Source organism: Protomyctophum parallelum (assembly GCF_964188405.1).
Source record: "Protomyctophum parallelum genome assembly, chromosome: 20".
Classification (NCBI taxonomy): domain Eukaryota; kingdom Metazoa; phylum Chordata; class Actinopteri; order Myctophiformes; family Myctophidae; genus Protomyctophum; species Protomyctophum parallelum.
In genome coordinates, this window is record NC_139718.1 from 28,735,772 (window position 1) to 28,754,471 (window position 18,700).

The following is an 18,700-nucleotide window of genomic DNA, read 5'->3' on the forward strand; positions in this document are numbered from 1 at the left end:
TCATTCTGGCCAATCACAATTTGCGTCCTTACTTTTGTCTTCAATGTTTGTGTTTACATACTTTTGTCTTCAAGGTTTGTGTTTACAGTTACACACTTTTGTCTTCAATGTTTGTTTACACAGACCCTCAAAGCTGGACATAGGAGGGGCTAGCGCCCCTCTATATTAATGTGATGTTCCTTTTGTGGGTTTAGTGGCTGGTCCGTGAATTTTTAAGTTCCATTGACCATATTCACACGGCAGCCCTTAAGTCATGCTCGAGGGTTGGGAAAGCCCACCCTGACATTGGTTTCAGTATGATGTAAAATGGCCACCGTAAACAGATTCTTACCAGGTCTGTGTGCCTCCCTTCTTCTATGGTTATAATTTCCCAAACAGTTATTCATCTCTAGCCAAGGCTCTGCTTTTCCCTGCATCCGCCCCGTTGCTGCAAGGTCACATCTCCAAATGCTGAGCCTTGGAAATTGTTGAGCAAGAAAACAAGTGTGCAGTCTGCCAGGGGTCAATAAACTTGCAGAATGCAAAACTGCCCGCTCTTCAACTAATACTACTCTGTCTCCTCTGCCAATCCTCTCCCATCTCACTCAGATGTTTTCATGACCTTGTCCTCAGGTCTCCTTAGCTTTATTTAGTCTCAGTATTTTATGGGTGACCTAAAATGTACACAAGCTTTCAAAATCAGCTTCTTGTTGATAATAGTGTACATTATGGGTATGACTTTGAGACTTGTATAGGCATGTACATATAGTCCTATCAAGTTGGATAATTAGGGAGATCATTGATGCTGTGTTGGTATTAGCTACAGCCAGATCCTAACACGGGCAATGTTGGAGACAAGCTCTAACCACTTACCTTCAAAGAGAAAGGAACAATAAACACCAAAGACTTTTTGTACGTTAGAATAATGTGTGAAAACTGATCATTATGGGTAAATTTTTACATTTTTAAACATTCAGGATTTTCCCAGAATCCTACTAAACCAGCTTCATAGTGAATTGCAGTCCATACTCTGCAGTGTTAGTGTTGTACTACAGTACACTGAACTACACACTACACCTTTTAGCTCCAGACCCACTTATGCACTATTTAAGTGAGTGAACATAGCCGATCTACAAGCTCACAGTGCGTCTCGATGCTTGTACATATATTTTCACCATTTATTATGTTTTTCTTTACAAATCTCTATTTTCGAAAAGACCACAAAAACAAGAAATCGTGGCAAGAAATAAATACAAAGAGGTCTGTCAAATTTAGCCAAAAAACTGAAACAAAACAATCAATAGAAAAACGATAAACGCAGCATAACAGAACAACAAAAACACATTCTTATGGATTTGTTTTCGAATGTATGTTTGTTTTTGTTTTTTGTTAATAATTGGAATTATTTCTTTAGGAAATGCGAAACAAAAGGATACTGGTATATTTACAAAAAAATCGCATCTCTGCTTCTCTCCAGCCCTTTTGACAGCAACAGGCATATGTCTCTCACGAGTCCTTCCTATGGTTCGTTTTTGTCCACGAGTTCTGCAGCTTATCTCCCTCATGTAGCATTATCTCCCTCTGAAACTTGAGCCCATTTCCCTTTGTTTTCCCCCTGGGTGTAAAGACCCCTGACTTGTCACTCGTCAGATCAGGTTGCCCTGTCCGCATTGCCCCATGATATTCTGTCCTATCTTTAGCTCAGGCTTAGGTGTTCTTCTTCTAGTGTTTCTCACCCTTTTCATTGTTTGTGTAGTCTCTTAGCCACTTTCCATGAGGATAACAGGGGCCTGATGTCAGATCGGGCAACAGCTGTACTCCCAGCTTGTGGTACCTGAATATCTGAATTGAAATAAATATACTCCAAATATACTGTATACAGTACAAAGAACAAAGTCACTTCATGTGGACAGCACCTGCAGGACTTTCTTCCTTATTTCCTCACACACTCCTTTTTGTCACATTACCCCAACCCACCACGGCCTGCTTCCTCTTCCTATGATGATGTACCAATGTCCCCTATGCCTCCTTCTCGTTTCCTTTCCTTCTCCCCTGTCACCTCGTTCCACCTCCTCCCCCCCGACAGCCTCCAGGAGGCACTCGGCCAGGCCTCCCAGCCTTCTACATCCCAGGGGAAAAGTCAGCCCTCCAGAACCCCGTCCCAGGTGACCGTGCTGAGCGCGAGCACTTCCCTGCTGGCCAGGAATGGAAGTGCGCACCTGGAGGGCTCTCAGGACAAGGCCTCCACCGTTGGCGCCACCAGTCTACAGGATGACTTTGGTAGGGGAGCTATGCTGACTGGAAGATGGCATGACTTCTCCCCCTTTTAATGGCAGTTTTATTGTTTTGTTATGAAGAAGACCGTTTGGAAAGGGTTTGACAGTTGAATGGCGGGAGATGGCAAATGGGAGGCATAAGAGAATTCACTGGCAGGATTGAATCCGAGTTTGTTTGTTCAGGGGTGTACAATAGGTCTTCTTAACCACAGAAGACACACATTAATACTTTGTCATACCGCAATGTCGCGCACTGAAGATGACAAGTGTTTTGGCCAAAGGAATGGAAAAGTATTAATTGGGCTTGGGGGGATGGGAAAGGATCAGGAATGGGAAGAGCTTTCTGGTGTCTGTGGCGCCTTAGGGACGTCGTAAGTGCATGTGACAAATCAGTCCCCTTTTCTTAAAAAAAAAGAAAGAAAGCATATGACTTATTTTTAGCTTTGTTTTTCTCTTTTGTGCGGTCTGGAATTGTTGTGGTGATACCATACTATTCTTTCTAGGACAGCTAGGACAGCTAGGACTGTCAGAATTGTCTGCAGCAGTGTGTAATTATCTGTGGTCAGTGGACGGTTGCACTTGGTTATATAGACATATGTAATTATCCCCGCTCCATTTATCAACGTCTACAATGCTGTAGCAAGCACTTGACCTCGCTCCATTGTGTGTTACTTGCAAGTCAGTCACGCCCTCGTGCCATGTTTCTCTGCCCATTTGCGCAGGACCCCCTAATGGCCTTGTGAGATATTCCGATAAACAATGAGTTAAGCAGACAAATGTTCTGTTATTTTATTTATCAGGTCCTGTAGAGTACTTCAGGGTCAAATCCAGATTTTAATCCCATTGCGAAACCAGCTGTGACACACTGGTGTGAATGTGTTAATTCTCCCCATGCAGAAGACGGTGTGTTTCTGATTACAGTTCATGTCTTGTTAGTGGAACAAGTAGTTGCATACTTAAGATTTAAGTGAACATGGGGATGTGTGTGTGTCTTTGATTCAGTTTGGGTCCCTCCATCTTAACCAATGGTAAATGCTTACTACTCAACTCACCAGTAACTTAAGACACCCTGAGGGCGAGAAGCGACGAGGTCACGTGCTTGCATCCGCCTGGGCAAGCGCAGGTGCTTTGGCAAGGGGGGTCAGATCAACATATGGAATGAATTATGTACTGGCAATATATGGAGCGTGTCTTGAGTGTACAGGGTGTGATGAGGTCAGTTCAACATATAGAATAGAATAGGAAGGACTGGTGGGGTAGGATCAACATATGGAATGTCAGAACAGGTCAGCTCCATATATGGAGATCTAAGGGTTTAAGGTGAGATGTAGAGTTGCTGGCCGGTTCCATATATACAGATCTAGGTGATGATCCAGTCTTCTCCATGTATGGTTATCCATGGTTAGATGAGGTCAGTGTCATGATCTTCATATATGGAGATGGCTATATATGGTGCCGTGACGTGTCAAGAGGCGTGACCATATGGAGGCGTGATGTGACACGGAAATTCAGGTTTTCATATTAAATGTCGCAATAATAGCTGGAGGGGTGTGTCTGTGTCTGTGTGTGTGCGTCTTTCTGCACTTGTGATTTCAGCAGACTGGCTCTGTTTGTCCTCATTTGCTCATAGCTTGAGGAGACTTGAAGTGCACCCGGGTTCCTGAAACGTTTTGTGATTCTGAGAATCCTGCAATTCAAAGAGCAAAGTAACATATAGACTCCCTCATCTGCTCTAGAGCGGTAACTGCTGATGGCCATGAACCTCCACGGACCCTCATTTGTATCTTCGGGACCCTGATTTACACAGATTTGTTTTTAAATTCAACTCTTGAGTATAAAAGTGGACCTTATATATATATAAGTCCATTTGTACACTCGGAGTTATAGACCCATACGTGTGGCTGGGAACCCCCTCAATGACCCCTTGGCGGTCCCTGGACTCCACATTGAGAATCACTGCTCTAGAGTATTAGTAATGTGATAAAGAAATGTTAACCCCAGTTATTTTGTTAATCTATATGAACACTGTAAAAAATAAAGAAAGGAAAAAATATATATTATTATTTACAAAAATGTGGTTGTAATCACTTATATGACACTTTTGTGAGACTGAGCGACGACGTTTACAGGAACGTGCCCTATAGAGCCATATGTTGACATGGATGTACACAGTTTTATCAAATTATTGTGTTTATCAAAGTTAGGCCAATAGATGGTGTAAGGAATGCATGTGAGCCTTGTTCATGCTTGAGTTTCCCCTCTGTGACATATTGTCTTTTGTGCATTTTCAGGGAAGCTCACTCCCTCCTTATATGAGGCAGGAGGTTGTGACATGTCTCTGGTCAATTTTGAACCTGCCACAAGACGAGCCTCCAATAACATATGGTAAGTACAAAATAATGCTAGTTCCAGGTGTGATTTAACAACACTAGAGTCTAAAAGCATATAATGGCCCACCTACTGTAGCTACTGTCCAGTCAGTGCCATATCTGGCCACCAATATCAACCCAAACTCCATAATTGGTAGTGAATGTATGAATGTTCCTCCAAATATGGAACTGACTATATCCTATATTCAAATTGGCTAATGGGAGGACCAGTTGGTCGTCACGCTCATGTCACTATGATTTGACCATAACCATATAAGGAGTTACCATTGCAGCTACGCCCAAATATATATAATATATATAAATATATATAAATATATATAATAAACTGAATGTGTCGTTTTGGCATCAGGCGCAAACAATCAGCTCCATATGGAGCACAGTGACATAGATGTGAGGGCCAAGAATCAGCTAGAACTCATATTGTACTAGGTCTGAAGGCTGCATAGCCACCGGAACCTCTAGTATACACGGGTGATGGTACATATAAATATGTACTGTGCATATAAAAATAATAATAATGAATTGCATTTTTATAGTGCTTTTCCAAGTGCTCAAAGCGCTTTACAATGGTTCATTCATTCATACATTGGGAGGTGAAGCGGCGAACAGTCGACGCCAGCATCCTCACTTCCCACATTCACACACCAATGGTGGCAATCTTACACCAACCGACTCACTGGAAGCAATGTAGGGTTCAGTGTCTTGCCCAAGGACACAGGACAGGAGGAGCCGGGATTCGAACCGCCGACCCAGGGATCGACCTGGACGACCTGCTCTAGCCTGGCTAATAAGCCAGACTAATATCACACAACACTGTCGGTCTGGCTTATTAGCTAGGCTAAGACCTGCTCTACCTCCAGAGCCACAGTTGAATATAGTATATTCACCTCAACATGAATATAGTATATTCACCGGAAGAACACGTATTGTAAACGGGGGCAGCAACCAAGTAAAATAAAAATTGACCAGAGGAAAGGCCATGGGGTAACCAAAATGTCTAGGGTTTATTTATTCTTTATTGATTGAGGTATTTATTGCATGATTGGATACAAGTACACAAAATCTCAAAGTGATAAAACGCAACACAAAATCTCAAAGAGATAACAAAAAAAAACACAACAAAGTCCAATAGCTTACTTCAGTTGTGGTTCCAGAAGATGAAGGCAAATTCCACTGCAATCCATGTTTTCGACAAATGCTATTTGGAACCAAATTGAGTGCAGGATGACTTCACAAATGGTGACCCTTGACATTTTTCATAACTTACAGGGACACAGACTCCCATCTCTCCAGTTCTACCTCAGTTCGCTTCTACCCTCATGACCTGGTGAGTTCACTTTCACTCGGCATGTGTGTGTGTGTGTGTGGGTGGGTGTGCTGTGTCTGTTCTGTGTATCTCTACTCTGTACCCACATGCTTGCATCCATTTGTCTGTTAAAGTTCAAATGTATTTGCCCATTTATACAGACACTAAAGGTGTCTGTATAACTGCGTTTTTTCGGAAAACCGACGGGAAAACGCAGCCAGTGTGCAGGGACCTTAAAGGTGCATTTCACACTGGATGCAGTCAAAATATTTGCATTGCTTGAATGGCAGAAGCCTTGTAGCTATTCATCTGAGATTTTGTGAACAAGCACATTGGTGTATTTCACCAGTGTGTTTGTCAAGGTATGGTAAATCAGTGTGTGCTTAAGATATGGTAAAACGATGTGTGCTTACCAGAGACAGACAGTACTCTCACTTCTCCAACTGCGTCCTGCATAGGATGTTACTCTGTTCGCTTCTGCTAAAATGAAATATTGAAAATGTTCAACATGCAAAATTCATGTCTCTTTGGCGTGAAGTAGTGCAATATTGCTACATGTCACATCTTTACAATGACTTAATATTGAAACGGGACACTCAAAAAAAATGGAATCACATCCTATGTGAATGCATCTTTTGGCTGCACATGGTCTCCTATAAATCCCCACCACATCCTCCATCATTACCTGAGGTCTAGCTCTGACCCTGGGTCAGCTGTCCCTCCCTCAGATCCGTCTGAACCGGCTGCTAACCATGGACCCAGAGCTTCTAGAGCAGCAGGACGGGGACCTGAGCCCCGAGCTCCAGGACGCCCCAATGGGCCCAGAGGACCCTGCTGCTGCTGCTGGTAAAGCCAGGCAGTACTACCGCTTCTGGTTGATGCCTTACCTGTGGGTGGGCCTGCACTTTGACCGGCTCACCTTGCTGGCACTGTTTGACAGGTGAGGCTGACGCCATCCGTTATCACCAAAGTTGTTGCAACTGTTGTGGGAAGTGCATTGGGGTTCAAGTATTACAGTGGGTTTAGTAGACGATGAGGAAGCCAGGAAGGTAGACTGGATATAAAGAGAATGTTGTAGAAAATGTGTAATTTATGCATCCAAAACAAATACAAATAATGTCTCCTGTGTTTTCAGAAACCGCGAGGTTCTAGAGAACGTGTTAGCAGTGGTGCTGGCTGTCCTAGTTTCATTCCTGGGCTCTGTGCTGCTGGTCCACGGATTCTTCACAGACATCTGGGTCTTTCAGTTCTGTCTCGTCATTGCAAGCTGCCAATACTCTCTGCTTAAGGTGAGTACAGTACATCGCGGTTAGCAGCACGTGCTTGTTGCTTGAAGTGTATGCACTGATGACTGTCTTTCTCGCACTTTCACACTGTCTTGTACTACAGATGAGCATATTTCTTGTGAGCCTAGTAATGCACTCAGGATTGAAGATATTCCTCGAGAATAATGCTGATATAAGTGGTCAGACTCAGTGGTTTAAAAAAAATCATAATTATATCCAATGCACACCAAAGGGCAAGTAAAAGATCTCACGGGCAAGCAAGGCTTGATATCCTTGCAAAATCGCCTCAATAACACATGGACATCCTTATCACACTGATTTTTTTTACATTTTATTTACTAATGTCAAATAAAAGGTATAGAATTAGCAAAAAGTACTGACATAGTAATTAAAAGATAATTTAAATGGAAGCTGAGCACTGAATATGAAACTTGCATGGCAAGTTACTTTAGTTTACAATGTCCATAATGTCAATGTAATGCATTAGATTCTTGAACCCATGGAAAGGTCAGATCAGAACTCATTGGTTTTGTCTAGGTTACTTACAGGTAGATTACTTCTGTTTCATCTTTGTAAGCAAATGTACAATGGGTTAAGTGGTTTAAACATAAACATTGATCACTACATAGTAATCTGGTCACTATAAAGTTATGTGTAATCCTGGAATTTGCATTGAAGTGCTGGGCTGTTAATTAAATTGCACTTTATATTTGACAGAGTGTTCAACCAGACTCCTCATCCCCTCGGCATGTGAGTACCATACATTTATAAAAGCAATCTCTGTGACTTATAGGGTTGTTGTTATTATTGCTGTCATGTTTGTACCCCAAGGGTTTAATACAGTGTCTCCATTTTTAATCGGTGTTTTAAGCATTCAGCTGACTTCTTCAGAGAAGGATCAGTGACTGCACCAGTAAAATTAGCTCAGGTTTTTAGATCAACAACATACTTCTATGACCCAGGAAAGACTGCTTACTTTTCATCTGTTGTGCGCTGTATATGTTTAGTTTTCTGCACCTCCACCTGTTCCTGTTTACGTGTTGTTTTTGTCCTTGGAATCTTTTCCTTCCCCCCTTGCGTCAGTGCAGCCATGCTCTCCTGCTCTCACCCGTCCTCTCCTCTACTCCTACTCTAATTTACCTTTCTCCCTCGTCTTGTCTCGTCTCCTCCTCTTTTCCCAGCTTTGTCCTGAAACAGTGTTTCTTTTATTAAAGGGATAGTTCACCCCCAAAATGACTTCTATCGATTACTCACCCCATGAAGACATAGGGAACCACTGCTGGTCATCAAATTATTGGCTTAGGAATGCGACAAAAACAAATAAATATCCATGAATTCAAGTCTCCATGGGGTGAGTAGAGAAGAATAAAAGTATTTATTTGGGTGAACTATCCCTTTAATGCAGACTCTACTCTGCTGCAGGCACATGCTTTAAATAACTGGCCAGAGTTTAGACCACGGTGCTGAGTCTGCTGACTATCTCCATCTCTCTCTGCTGTCTCTGTCTCTCTGTCTCTTTCATCATCCCTCTCTCCATCACCCATACTACGTCTTTCTCTAGGAATCTCCCCCCGAGCTCTTTCTTGCTCTGTCTGTCTGTCTCTTTCTCTTACTTTGTTGTGACTCTCTGTTTGTCTGTCTGCCGTTCTCTCTCTCTTCACCTCACCTTGCCTCACATCAAAGTGTTTTTCTCTCCCTTTTTGTAATACCTTTGACACTTTGGGGGAAAACATGACACAAATAATGTGAGTGTTGGTGCGTAAACTGTCAGTGCTCCCTCGGGTGAATGCACTGCAGCAGTGCAGCCTCTTGGGCGGAAAGCTGAGCAGTTTAAGCACACATTTTCACTACCTCAACTAACCTTATGTGGTGCTATTTCTGTCCACTGGTGTGATGCAGATCTTTGTACTGGATCCAGTTATTCTGCATGATAAATGGGCATTTTATTTTATTCTACAACACAGCATTTTCTTTATGCTTTCTATCCAATTCTTTTAAATAATTTGTATTCCACGATTTTGTAACTCATTTTTCACCCCTGTGTTAATGTGATCCTGGGCTCTACACACCCTCCGCCAACCTGGGGAGAGCAACGGACTTGAACTCGTGCTTCCTTCATGCATGAGCATGAGTGTCCAAGTTGCTCCTTTACACCTGACAGGGGGAAGTTTCCCTGGTTGGACGTAGCATGTGGAAGGAACACGTTATTCCAATGCATACCTTTTCATATTGATTTGATGGTGGCAATTCAGCCATTGGACCCTCAAATCTATGCCCTTTTATTGGCCGGGGACTATGACATAGTTATCGTGCACACAATCCATGCTCTTTGACTGGCCGGGAACAATCACATTATTTATTGTGCGCAGTCGGTTCAGTTTCTGCATTGTTTGCATGGTTACGTTTAATTGACGATGTTATAACTGTGGCTATTTTGTTGTTAACGTCATACTCTGGTCAGGATCCCCACCTTGCCATTGAGTGAAAGCAGAAATGCCCAATGTGTGAATATGGTCAGCTCAGCTATACACCAGAACATGATATCCCTGCCTCTTTAACCTTCCAGGGCCATAATCGCATCATAGCATACAGCCGGCCTGTCTACTTCTGCTTGTGCTGTGGCCTCATTTGGATCCTCCACTACGGCAGCCAGAGGACCTCCTCGGCTCGCCTCACCCTGTATGGAGTAGCGCTTACCAGCTCCCTTGTGCTCGCTTCTGCCAGGGACCTAGTCATAGGTAAGGTTCCCTGTCCCAGATAGAGATATAAGCTTTGTGGAATTTATACAAAATATGGAGTGGCTGAAGGTTTGTTTCCCTCAAAGGTTGGGCTAATATTAAACCGTTTCTATGCAGCAGTGTGTAAAAATGTGGGACATTAATTTATGTTTAGGAAAAATCCTAGACATTCACCCCCCTCATGCTATGAGATGCATCCCCCTGAGATGGGACTCTGTCAGTAGATATTGAGGTAATTTGTTTAGTGTATGTATGTTTTATTTTATATTACTAGTACTACATATTATTGGAGTTCCTTATCAGCTCATAGCTAAAGCTTATATGGTCATGGGTCATACTTGCAACACTGGGTAATACTAAGTATAAGAAAAGAGAAGGATCATGGAAAATGTATAGAAATCTAGTTCTACTACACCCTAACTGTCACTGTGAATGGATCAATGGATACAGCATGAATGTTATTCTATGAACGGTAAAAGGTGACCTGCTTCCCTCCTGCTGTTTTCTCCCTGCAGTCTTCACGCTGTGCTTTCCAGTTGTGTTCTTTGTGGGACTGCTCCCACAGGTCAACACATTCGTCATGTACCTCTTTGAGCAGCTGGACATCCATGTGTTTGGTGGTAACGGTGAGCGACTCATTAAACGCCAACATCTCTGCGGGTGTTGTGTTTGCCCTCTGTGGGATCGTCATACATGACCCCAAGTTTCACTGGTTCAAGCTTGCCAGGGGTTTGTCCCAGTGTGTTCAGGACAAACACAGGAAAGGACATTAGGTATATACATTTAACCCATTCTGACCTGAGATCAGATTCTAAAAATGTCTATTACATCCTGACAGTTTCATTATTAACCCATTCTGACCTGAGATCAGATTCTAAAAGTGTCTTTGATTTTTCAAAAATAGCAGACCTACAAGCTTGTATCGCGCCACTCGGTGGCGCGATATGAGCTTGTAGATCTGCTATTTTTCAATAGCTAAAGCATAACATGATGCTGACACCAAAATGGGTGCCCGTTCAGAATGGGTTAAATAAACACATCATGACATGATGGAAAATAATTAGCAAGTGATCATACTGCCTTGTTATAGGCTGACTAGCTTGATAACATAACCACATGAATGCTAGCATTCCTACTCTGGGGCAAACATAGCAAATTGTTTTTCTTTCTTCTCTATTTACTTGACCATTTTCTCTGCTGTGTGTTGACAAGGGTTTGTGTCATTTGTATGTCTCTATGGATGAGAGCGTCGGATAAATGTTTAAATTGTAAATTGATGAGGTGTCAGTGTCACAGTGTTCTGTCCTTCACAGCTTCCAGCAGCCTTCTATCGGCCCTGTACAGCGTCGTCCGCAGTGCTGTGACCGTGGCCCTGTTGTACGGCCTGTGCTATGGGGCCCTGAAGGTGAGGGCCACAGTCACTACACAGTCAAATCCTGTTTTAAACAGAATTAAATCGCAACACACAATGAGACTGGGAGGCACTTTACTTCACGTTGAAATGAGTGAACAAGGCGTTTGGCTCACAGGTTCACTCAGACTTGGTGAAGAAGAGACTGTTCACATAAGAGGCCTCTAGTTTTTTTTTCTCCAATTTTCCCAGTCCATTTCAAACCAACATAAAATGTCCATGTTCCCTCTGAATTAATTACAGAAACAATGAGAAGAATGCTTCCTTGTTCAGTATTCATGACCGGTTTAGTAGAGATGTGATTGATTTGTCTCCCGAGAATGAATTCATTATTAATTAATTAATTAATGTAAGCAAAGTTTACAATGTGGAGTTAAAATGCCACTGTGGTCATCAGAGCTACCAGCTTGCCAGTCTTATCTGGTCTTCACTTGGAAATGTTCTCTGCAGTCAATAGTCATTTAAAATAAACATACTAATACCATGTACTGTAGCTGGGCTGCACTGTGGATGTACTTTTGTAATAATTTGTATTATGGGATAGCCACAAGCTAATTTGTCATGGATGTTTCTTTTCTCCAGGGACTGTTTGGTTTGGATATACTTTTCAAATCAATCCATGCTTAAGTGCAATGATGATGTAACTGCATGCACATTGGTATTTAGTGTGTTGTATTACTTATTTCAAACAAGTTTCAAGTCTAAACAGGTTGATTTTCATATCATCCTGTCAATAAACGGTATCAAGTGAATTTTGAAAATGGTCAGTAGTAATGTCAAATTATATTGTTGTATTCACATGCCAGACCAGATCACCAGTATGGTCCTCTCATCTCATTTGAATTTCTTGGATTATAAATGCAAAAGCGTTTTGATAAAAACGTGGCGAAGTACAGTATAGATTTTGTGATAAAGAACGTTTCCTGTTTGTGTGTCACAGGAGACATGGGAGCCCCATCACATCCCTGTGCTGTTTTCTGTGTTCTGTGGGCTGCTGGTGGCAGTGTCGTACCATCTGAGCCGCCAGAGTAGTGACCCCTCGGTACTCATGTAAGTTTACACAGGACTACACCGTAACATCCCAGAAGAGTGTAACAATGGAACCAAATGGACATGACATTTCCACTAAGAATTTTACTGTGCTGTACACCCCCCCCCCCCCCCCCCAAACCGGATAAATTGCCACAATGGGCCCCACATTTGAAATATAGATAATAATATTGTATTGTCATTTATCTCACTTTGTAGCTCACTGATACAGTCCAAGATCTTGCCTAACTTGAAAGACAAGAACCCAGAAGACCCTCTCTCAGAGGTCCAGGACCCTCTTCCAGAGAAGCTGAGGGCCTCAGTGGTGAGTTGAGTATTGTTGCATAATGAATTGAATCCATGTTCGGGGGGTAGCTGTACATTTATAATTGTTGTCAATTAAGTATGACAAGTCCCAGGTGAATTGCTTGGGTCCAGTCCATTTACTTTATTGTACTAGTAGGAGGATAGATTTCTATTCTTGCATAATGACCTCTCAGACCACATGATTTACCTGATCAAATTTTACCTACTAAGCTTGCTGATACTTGCCTTGTATTTCCTACAGATATATTACAGGTATTTTCTGGATATGTTGGGGTTTGTTTGAAAACAACATTTGCATTTGATTTACAATTAGAGGGTGCAGTTGACCTGCTTTTTCTTTTGCCGATCACATCCCTGATGTTTCTTCTTGTCCCTATAGAATGAGCGTCTTCAGTCCGACATGATTGTCTGTGTGGTCATCGCTGTTCTGTACTTCGCCATCCATGTCAGCACAGTGTTCATTGCACTACAGGTACAGCCAAGTACATTTTACAATTTAGGCATTTAGCAGACACTCTTAACCCATTTTGACCTGAGGTCAGATTCTAAAAATGTCTTCTACATCCTGACAGTTTTCTGAAAAAGCTATGTTTCTATGTCAGTCGTTCTTCGATTTTTCAAAAACGACAGACCTACAAGCTGGTAGCGCACCACTCGGTGGCGTGCTATGAGCTTGTAGATCTGCTATTTTTCAATAGCTAAAGCATAACATGATGCTAACACCAAAAGGGGTTCCCGCCCAAAATGGTTAATCCAGTGGTCCACGGACGTATTGCATGTGGTCCTTGACCATTCATTTAGTAATGTAGGATTTGTTGATTTTTTTAAATGTCTTTCCAGTTCCACTAGTTGAGAAACAGTGAACTGAATGACCTGGTGACCTATGATGACCGTCCATGTAGTCATTTACTGATTAATTGGAGGTCAAGAAATTCAACAGAAAAAGGGAGTTATCATCTCAAGAGCGGGAAGTGCAGCGGACTGTCTGGTTGAGTCATTATTATTAGGAAATTATACTTAGTTAGTGGACAATTGGTTGAAAAACAGTGGAATGTAAGTGTTACAAAAGCATTAATCGGCCCAGGCCGTAGCGTAACGGTCTGGGCACCGGACTGGTAATCCAGTCGCAGTGTGCCGCGGGTTCGACTCCCGGACCCGACACGGCCTTTACTGCATGTCATCCCCCCATCTCTCTCCCGTTTCCTGTCAGCCTACTGTCTGTCCCTTCAAAAATCAATAAAAGGCGTAAGCCGCAAAAAAATATCTTAAAAAAAAAAAAAAAAAAAAAAGCATTAATCTTAGCCCTTACCCCATATCCCCACCCAACACAACAGTGGTCCCCAGGTTGATTCTAAGTCAGGGTGGTGGTCCCTGGTTCACAATCAGTTGAAAACCCCTGTTATAGTACACTATGCACCTTTATGGATGCACTCCAGCAAAGGGTCAGACATTGGGTCTTATGGGAATCTTCTGATGGGCTATGTAGGGTGGAAAGGGGATATGGTTACAGGTTATACACACTGTTTTCTTATTCATCTTTTATCTTTCAAATTCATCTTTTCATATACTATATTGCTACCGATTTTTTCTGTATGAAAAATCAATAAATATTGTTAAAAGAATAAGTGAAACCTTTTTAAAACAACGTAAAACCCTTTTGTATAAAAACAGATTGCCATTTAACCATTGTCATTTACATTATTTCATATCAGTGACACATTTCCTTTTTAGCCATGTTTTGGACAGGAAATTGTCACATTCAGACCCAACAATAATCCTAATATAACCACAAAATATGTAATGTTCTAATATTAATATGCCTTCTCCTCAGCCTTTCTTGAGTTACATTCTGTACGCGCTGTTGGGCACAGTGGGGTTGCTCACCCACTATCTGCTGCCCCAGGTGCGCAAGCAGCTTCCCTGGTACTGTTTCTCCCACCCCCTGCTCAAAACCAAGGAGTACTATCAGTTTGAAGTCCGGGGTAAGTATCCAAACTACATTGCTTGAGCTGTGGCTGCTGCTAGCACTCTGCATGCACTTTGTATAACACTGCAAAATCTAAGAATTATTCATCAGCATGTCCGTACATTATATATATGCGGGTTGAGTCTGTCGTGTACAAATTGTAGTGATTTTAACATCACTGCAAAGAGTTCTGATTCTGAATGACCAACTAATCAGAATAGAGTTCGGCCTATCATCCTTACATTACTGGCTACTTTTAGTGGAACATTCACAGCATCATTAACATCATCATGCTCCTGGTTTCTGCAAAGAAGTGCAGAAAATGTTAGCCGCCTTGGTTGACACTGCGACACTGTTGTACAACGAAGTAGGGCATTCATGTTAGGAAAAACTGAAAACGAAATATGGAGTTACAACATCCCAGTGAAATAGGTCTGTCAGTGAGGCTAGTTGTGTTTCTGTAAATTCATTTTGTGTCTTGTTCCAGATGCGGCCCATGTGATGTGGTTTGAGAAGCTCCATGTCTGGCTGCTGTTTGTTGAGAAGAACGTTCTGTATCCGCTCGTCATCCTTAATGAGATGAGTGGCAGTGCCAGACAGCTCGCCAGCCCAAAGAAACTTGACACAGAGTGAGAGTTCTACCTTTTGTATTACTTATATGGTCAGATATACAGATTTATATCATAAATAGTGATGTATACATATATACCGTAATAATATATTAAATATGGTATATACCGGTAGTCAGATATACTGACAGGTGATGCTATATACAGTAACTTGGTGGAGAAACAACAAATGCATGTGCTCATTTGTGCAGGGTGGGGGCTCTGATGATCACAGTAGCAGGACTGAAGCTCCTTCGATCGTCCTACAGCAGCCCCACCTACCAGTACGTCACTGTACTGTTCACCATCCTCTTCTTCACCTTCGACTACCGCCACCTCTCTGAGACCCTGCTGCTCGACCTCTTCCTCATGTCCATAGTCTTCAGCAAGGTCAGACATACGATTGCATATTGCTTTTCTTTTCTTTTTTTTTTGCATATTGCTTTTCTATTCTTCTTATCGTCCCTGTCGGGCAGAAACCTTGTACATCACCTTCAACCTTTTATGTTTAATTTTGTACAGTAATGCCCTGCTTCGTTGTACAAGAGTGACGCGTAATAGTAGCCAAAATGGATGTTCTCTGAGCTCACAATGCAGATTTTGTGGTCAAGTGAAGTGTGTATGGGTTTTATAAATATTTAACCAAAGAAACGTATTAACAAGAGCATGTGACTACACCGAAAATAGCCGATATACAAGCTCACAACGCATCCTGCAGCGAAGCATTGTGAACTTGTAGACCTGCTATATTCTGTGCATGATGCATGGCATGACATGTGCAGCAAAGTATATCACGCCCTCACAGTTCCAATACAGAGAATGAAGCTGATGTGCTGACAGTTACTGTTGCTACGGCTAATTTTCAACTCTTGTCCCTTGTACGGCTTAACAGTGCAATTAAAATATACAGCTTTCATGATCATAAGAATACAGTACACTACAGATATGGTACAATAAAATACACATGATCACACCAATAAAATAAAAAGTAGTATTGTAGTGTGCTTTTTTAAACACATTACTGTGTCAGAGTTGGACTTCAATGTAAAAATGGAGCAAAACACACAAGGACACACTAAACAATACTAAAGAGGAACCACTTATTTTACTAGTATTGTATACTAGTAGTATGTGTTGAAAAAGATGTACTGTATTCTCTGTAGTTGCACAAAGGTTTTATGTCTGTATATAACGTGTGTGGGTATTTAGACAAACGCAACCATGTATTTGGTTTATGATTACATAATATGTCTGCTTTTCTGATGTCCTGTGCTTGTCTACAGCTGTGGGAGCTGTTCTACAAGCTGCGTTTCGTCTACACCTACATCGCTCCCTGGCAGATCACTTGGGGTTCAGCCTTCCACGCCTTCGCTCAACCCTTTGCTGTGCCTCGTATCTTTTCGTCATGATGATAGCTGGCAATGGCATATTCAGACTGACACGATGAAATATGATGCCGGTGAAATATGATTTGATTAGATTTTTTTAAATGGAAATAAGCTAGGAACACACGCCACTCAACCATGTTACACGCCCATTGACGCAGTCAGTGAACCAAATTGAAACATCTCTTTATTTTTAAATTATTTTTACATTTTTACAATCTCTCCCATGACGATTGACGACTTTATATTTTGTTGTCCACCTTGTAGATCAGCTATTTTCACTGAACCATGAACCATGTTTAGTGATGGTGTTTTATTTGATTAACTTTGACATAAATAGTATTTTTCAAAGTAATCCTTGACACCAAGCCCTATCAGACTCTGCCATGCTGTTTGTTCAGGCCATAGTGTCAGCAGTCTTCTCCACTCCTCTCAACCCCTTCCTCGGCAGTGCCATTTTCATCACTTCCTATGTTCGCCCTGTCAAGTTCTGGGAGAGAGACTACAAGTAAGGCCTATTGAATCCTATCCTATTATTACTGTAATTATTCTAATTCCCTATAATTCTCCCAATTCCAAATTGTCTTCAGTTTAATCCCCTTCTAATTACTATGCTTCTAAAATAATGTGACTTTAGTAATTGCTTAGTTGTAATTAGCATTTTAATTTAAATAAAATGTGTTTTGGGTTGTAGCACCAAGAGAGTTGACCACTCTAACACACGGCTGGCGTCTCAGCTGGACAGAAACCCAGGTATGTCATAGTGGCTACATATTTTTGATCAAGATGTAATGCACAATAACCTACATGCTAATAAACTGGGGCGATCACCTTTAAGATTAATTGGTTTAGTTAATTTCATTCAGTTATTGTGTCAACTGTTAATAATTAATATTACATATCGTCACTGTCAGGCATAAACCTTGTAACCCTGTAGGAAAGAAATGTTCCAATAGATGCAATGTAGTTATTATTTAGATATAGGTTTGTGGTAATACTTTTCAATGGTTAAATATTTATAAACCCCACAGACAGATTCACTTAAAATTAATAGCTAAAATAGAAGATCTACAAGCTCTCAACATGTGAGTTTGTAGATTTAGAAGTAGGCCATTCATTTACTTCAATATGGAGATCCAGGGTTTCTGCCCGACACTGACAATGACTGACTGAACTATTCTGTTCTTTTTGTCCCTACCTAGGCTCTGATGACAACAACTTGAACTCCATCTTCTATGAGCATTTGACACGCTCCCTACAGCACAGCCTGTGTGGGGACCTGCTGTTGGGGCGCTGGGGGAACTTTGGCACTGGAGACTGCTTCATCCTGGCCTCTGACTACCTGAACGCCCTGGTGCACCTGGTGGAGATTGGCAACGGCCTGGTCACCTTCCAGCTTCGCGGGCTGGAGTTCAGAGGTAAGGAGGAGCGCCATGCCCTTTGTAGAGCCGCAGGGAGAATGACATGCAGGTAGATTTTTCGGGCCCGTTGAGAACTGTAGTTTTCGCCGGCTGCTGGACGCAGCTGCACTAATAACTTTGGGGCAGTCCCGTCTAGAGTTTGAATGGACAGGTGGGCCTGTTGAGAACTCTAGTTTTCGCCGGCTGCCGGGTGTGGCTGCACTAATAACTTTGAGGCAGGTCCATCTAGATTTTGAAATTTGAATGGAGAGGTATAAGTCACAAGGGAGACACAGTGATGGTGCCCGACACACTGACGGGAAATGCTCGATTCCATAGTTAACTGCGACCTTTGGTCGCAAGAAATACATTTGAATCTGGCCTGTTTATTACACCAGATGGGGTTTGTCGCATACTGCAGAACAATACAAAGCAGTAGCTGATTTTTTTTATTTGGTTAATCACACTCAATCTGATACTCAAAGCAGGGTCAAAACAAAATTGCAAAATACTATACGTCTGATGTATGGAGAACGTGGACACCATTCAAAGTAATAAGGCGGCTGCTTCTATTGAGTTCATTCATTGGAGAAATGGTG

The 18,700-nt window shown here is 41.9% G+C and overlaps 1 protein-coding gene across 2 annotated transcripts in view; it reads left to right on the forward strand.

Annotated features, from left to right (window-relative positions):
- pcnx1 (pecanex 1) overlaps nucleotides 1-18,700 on the forward strand; it is a 44,846-nt gene that overhangs the window by 16,142 nt on the left and 10,004 nt on the right. Inside the window, exons 8-26 of one of the 2 annotated variants that reach the window (XM_083791283.1) lie at nucleotides 2,066-2,259; nucleotides 4,547-4,640; nucleotides 5,915-5,972; nucleotides 6,665-6,891; nucleotides 7,087-7,240; nucleotides 7,955-7,987; nucleotides 9,804-9,975; nucleotides 10,491-10,601; nucleotides 11,289-11,380; nucleotides 12,327-12,436; nucleotides 12,635-12,740; nucleotides 13,122-13,214; nucleotides 14,574-14,724; nucleotides 15,196-15,337; nucleotides 15,529-15,706; nucleotides 16,600-16,708; nucleotides 17,080-17,209; nucleotides 17,396-17,454; nucleotides 17,904-18,119. In XM_083791283.1, coding sequence (XP_083647409.1) covers nucleotides 2,066-2,259; nucleotides 4,547-4,640; nucleotides 5,915-5,972; nucleotides 6,665-6,891; nucleotides 7,087-7,240; nucleotides 7,955-7,987; nucleotides 9,804-9,975; nucleotides 10,491-10,601; nucleotides 11,289-11,380; nucleotides 12,327-12,436; nucleotides 12,635-12,740; nucleotides 13,122-13,214; nucleotides 14,574-14,724; nucleotides 15,196-15,337; nucleotides 15,529-15,706; nucleotides 16,600-16,708; nucleotides 17,080-17,209; nucleotides 17,396-17,454; nucleotides 17,904-18,119 — 2,429 coding nt within the window. The remainder of the gene's footprint in view (nucleotides 1-2,065; nucleotides 2,260-4,546; nucleotides 4,641-5,914; nucleotides 5,973-6,664; nucleotides 6,892-7,086; nucleotides 7,241-7,954; nucleotides 7,988-9,803; nucleotides 9,976-10,490; nucleotides 10,602-11,288; nucleotides 11,381-12,326; nucleotides 12,437-12,634; nucleotides 12,741-13,121; nucleotides 13,215-14,573; nucleotides 14,725-15,195; nucleotides 15,338-15,528; nucleotides 15,707-16,599; nucleotides 16,709-17,079; nucleotides 17,210-17,395; nucleotides 17,455-17,903; nucleotides 18,120-18,700) is intronic. The other variant, XM_083791284.1, reaches the window with a different exon arrangement.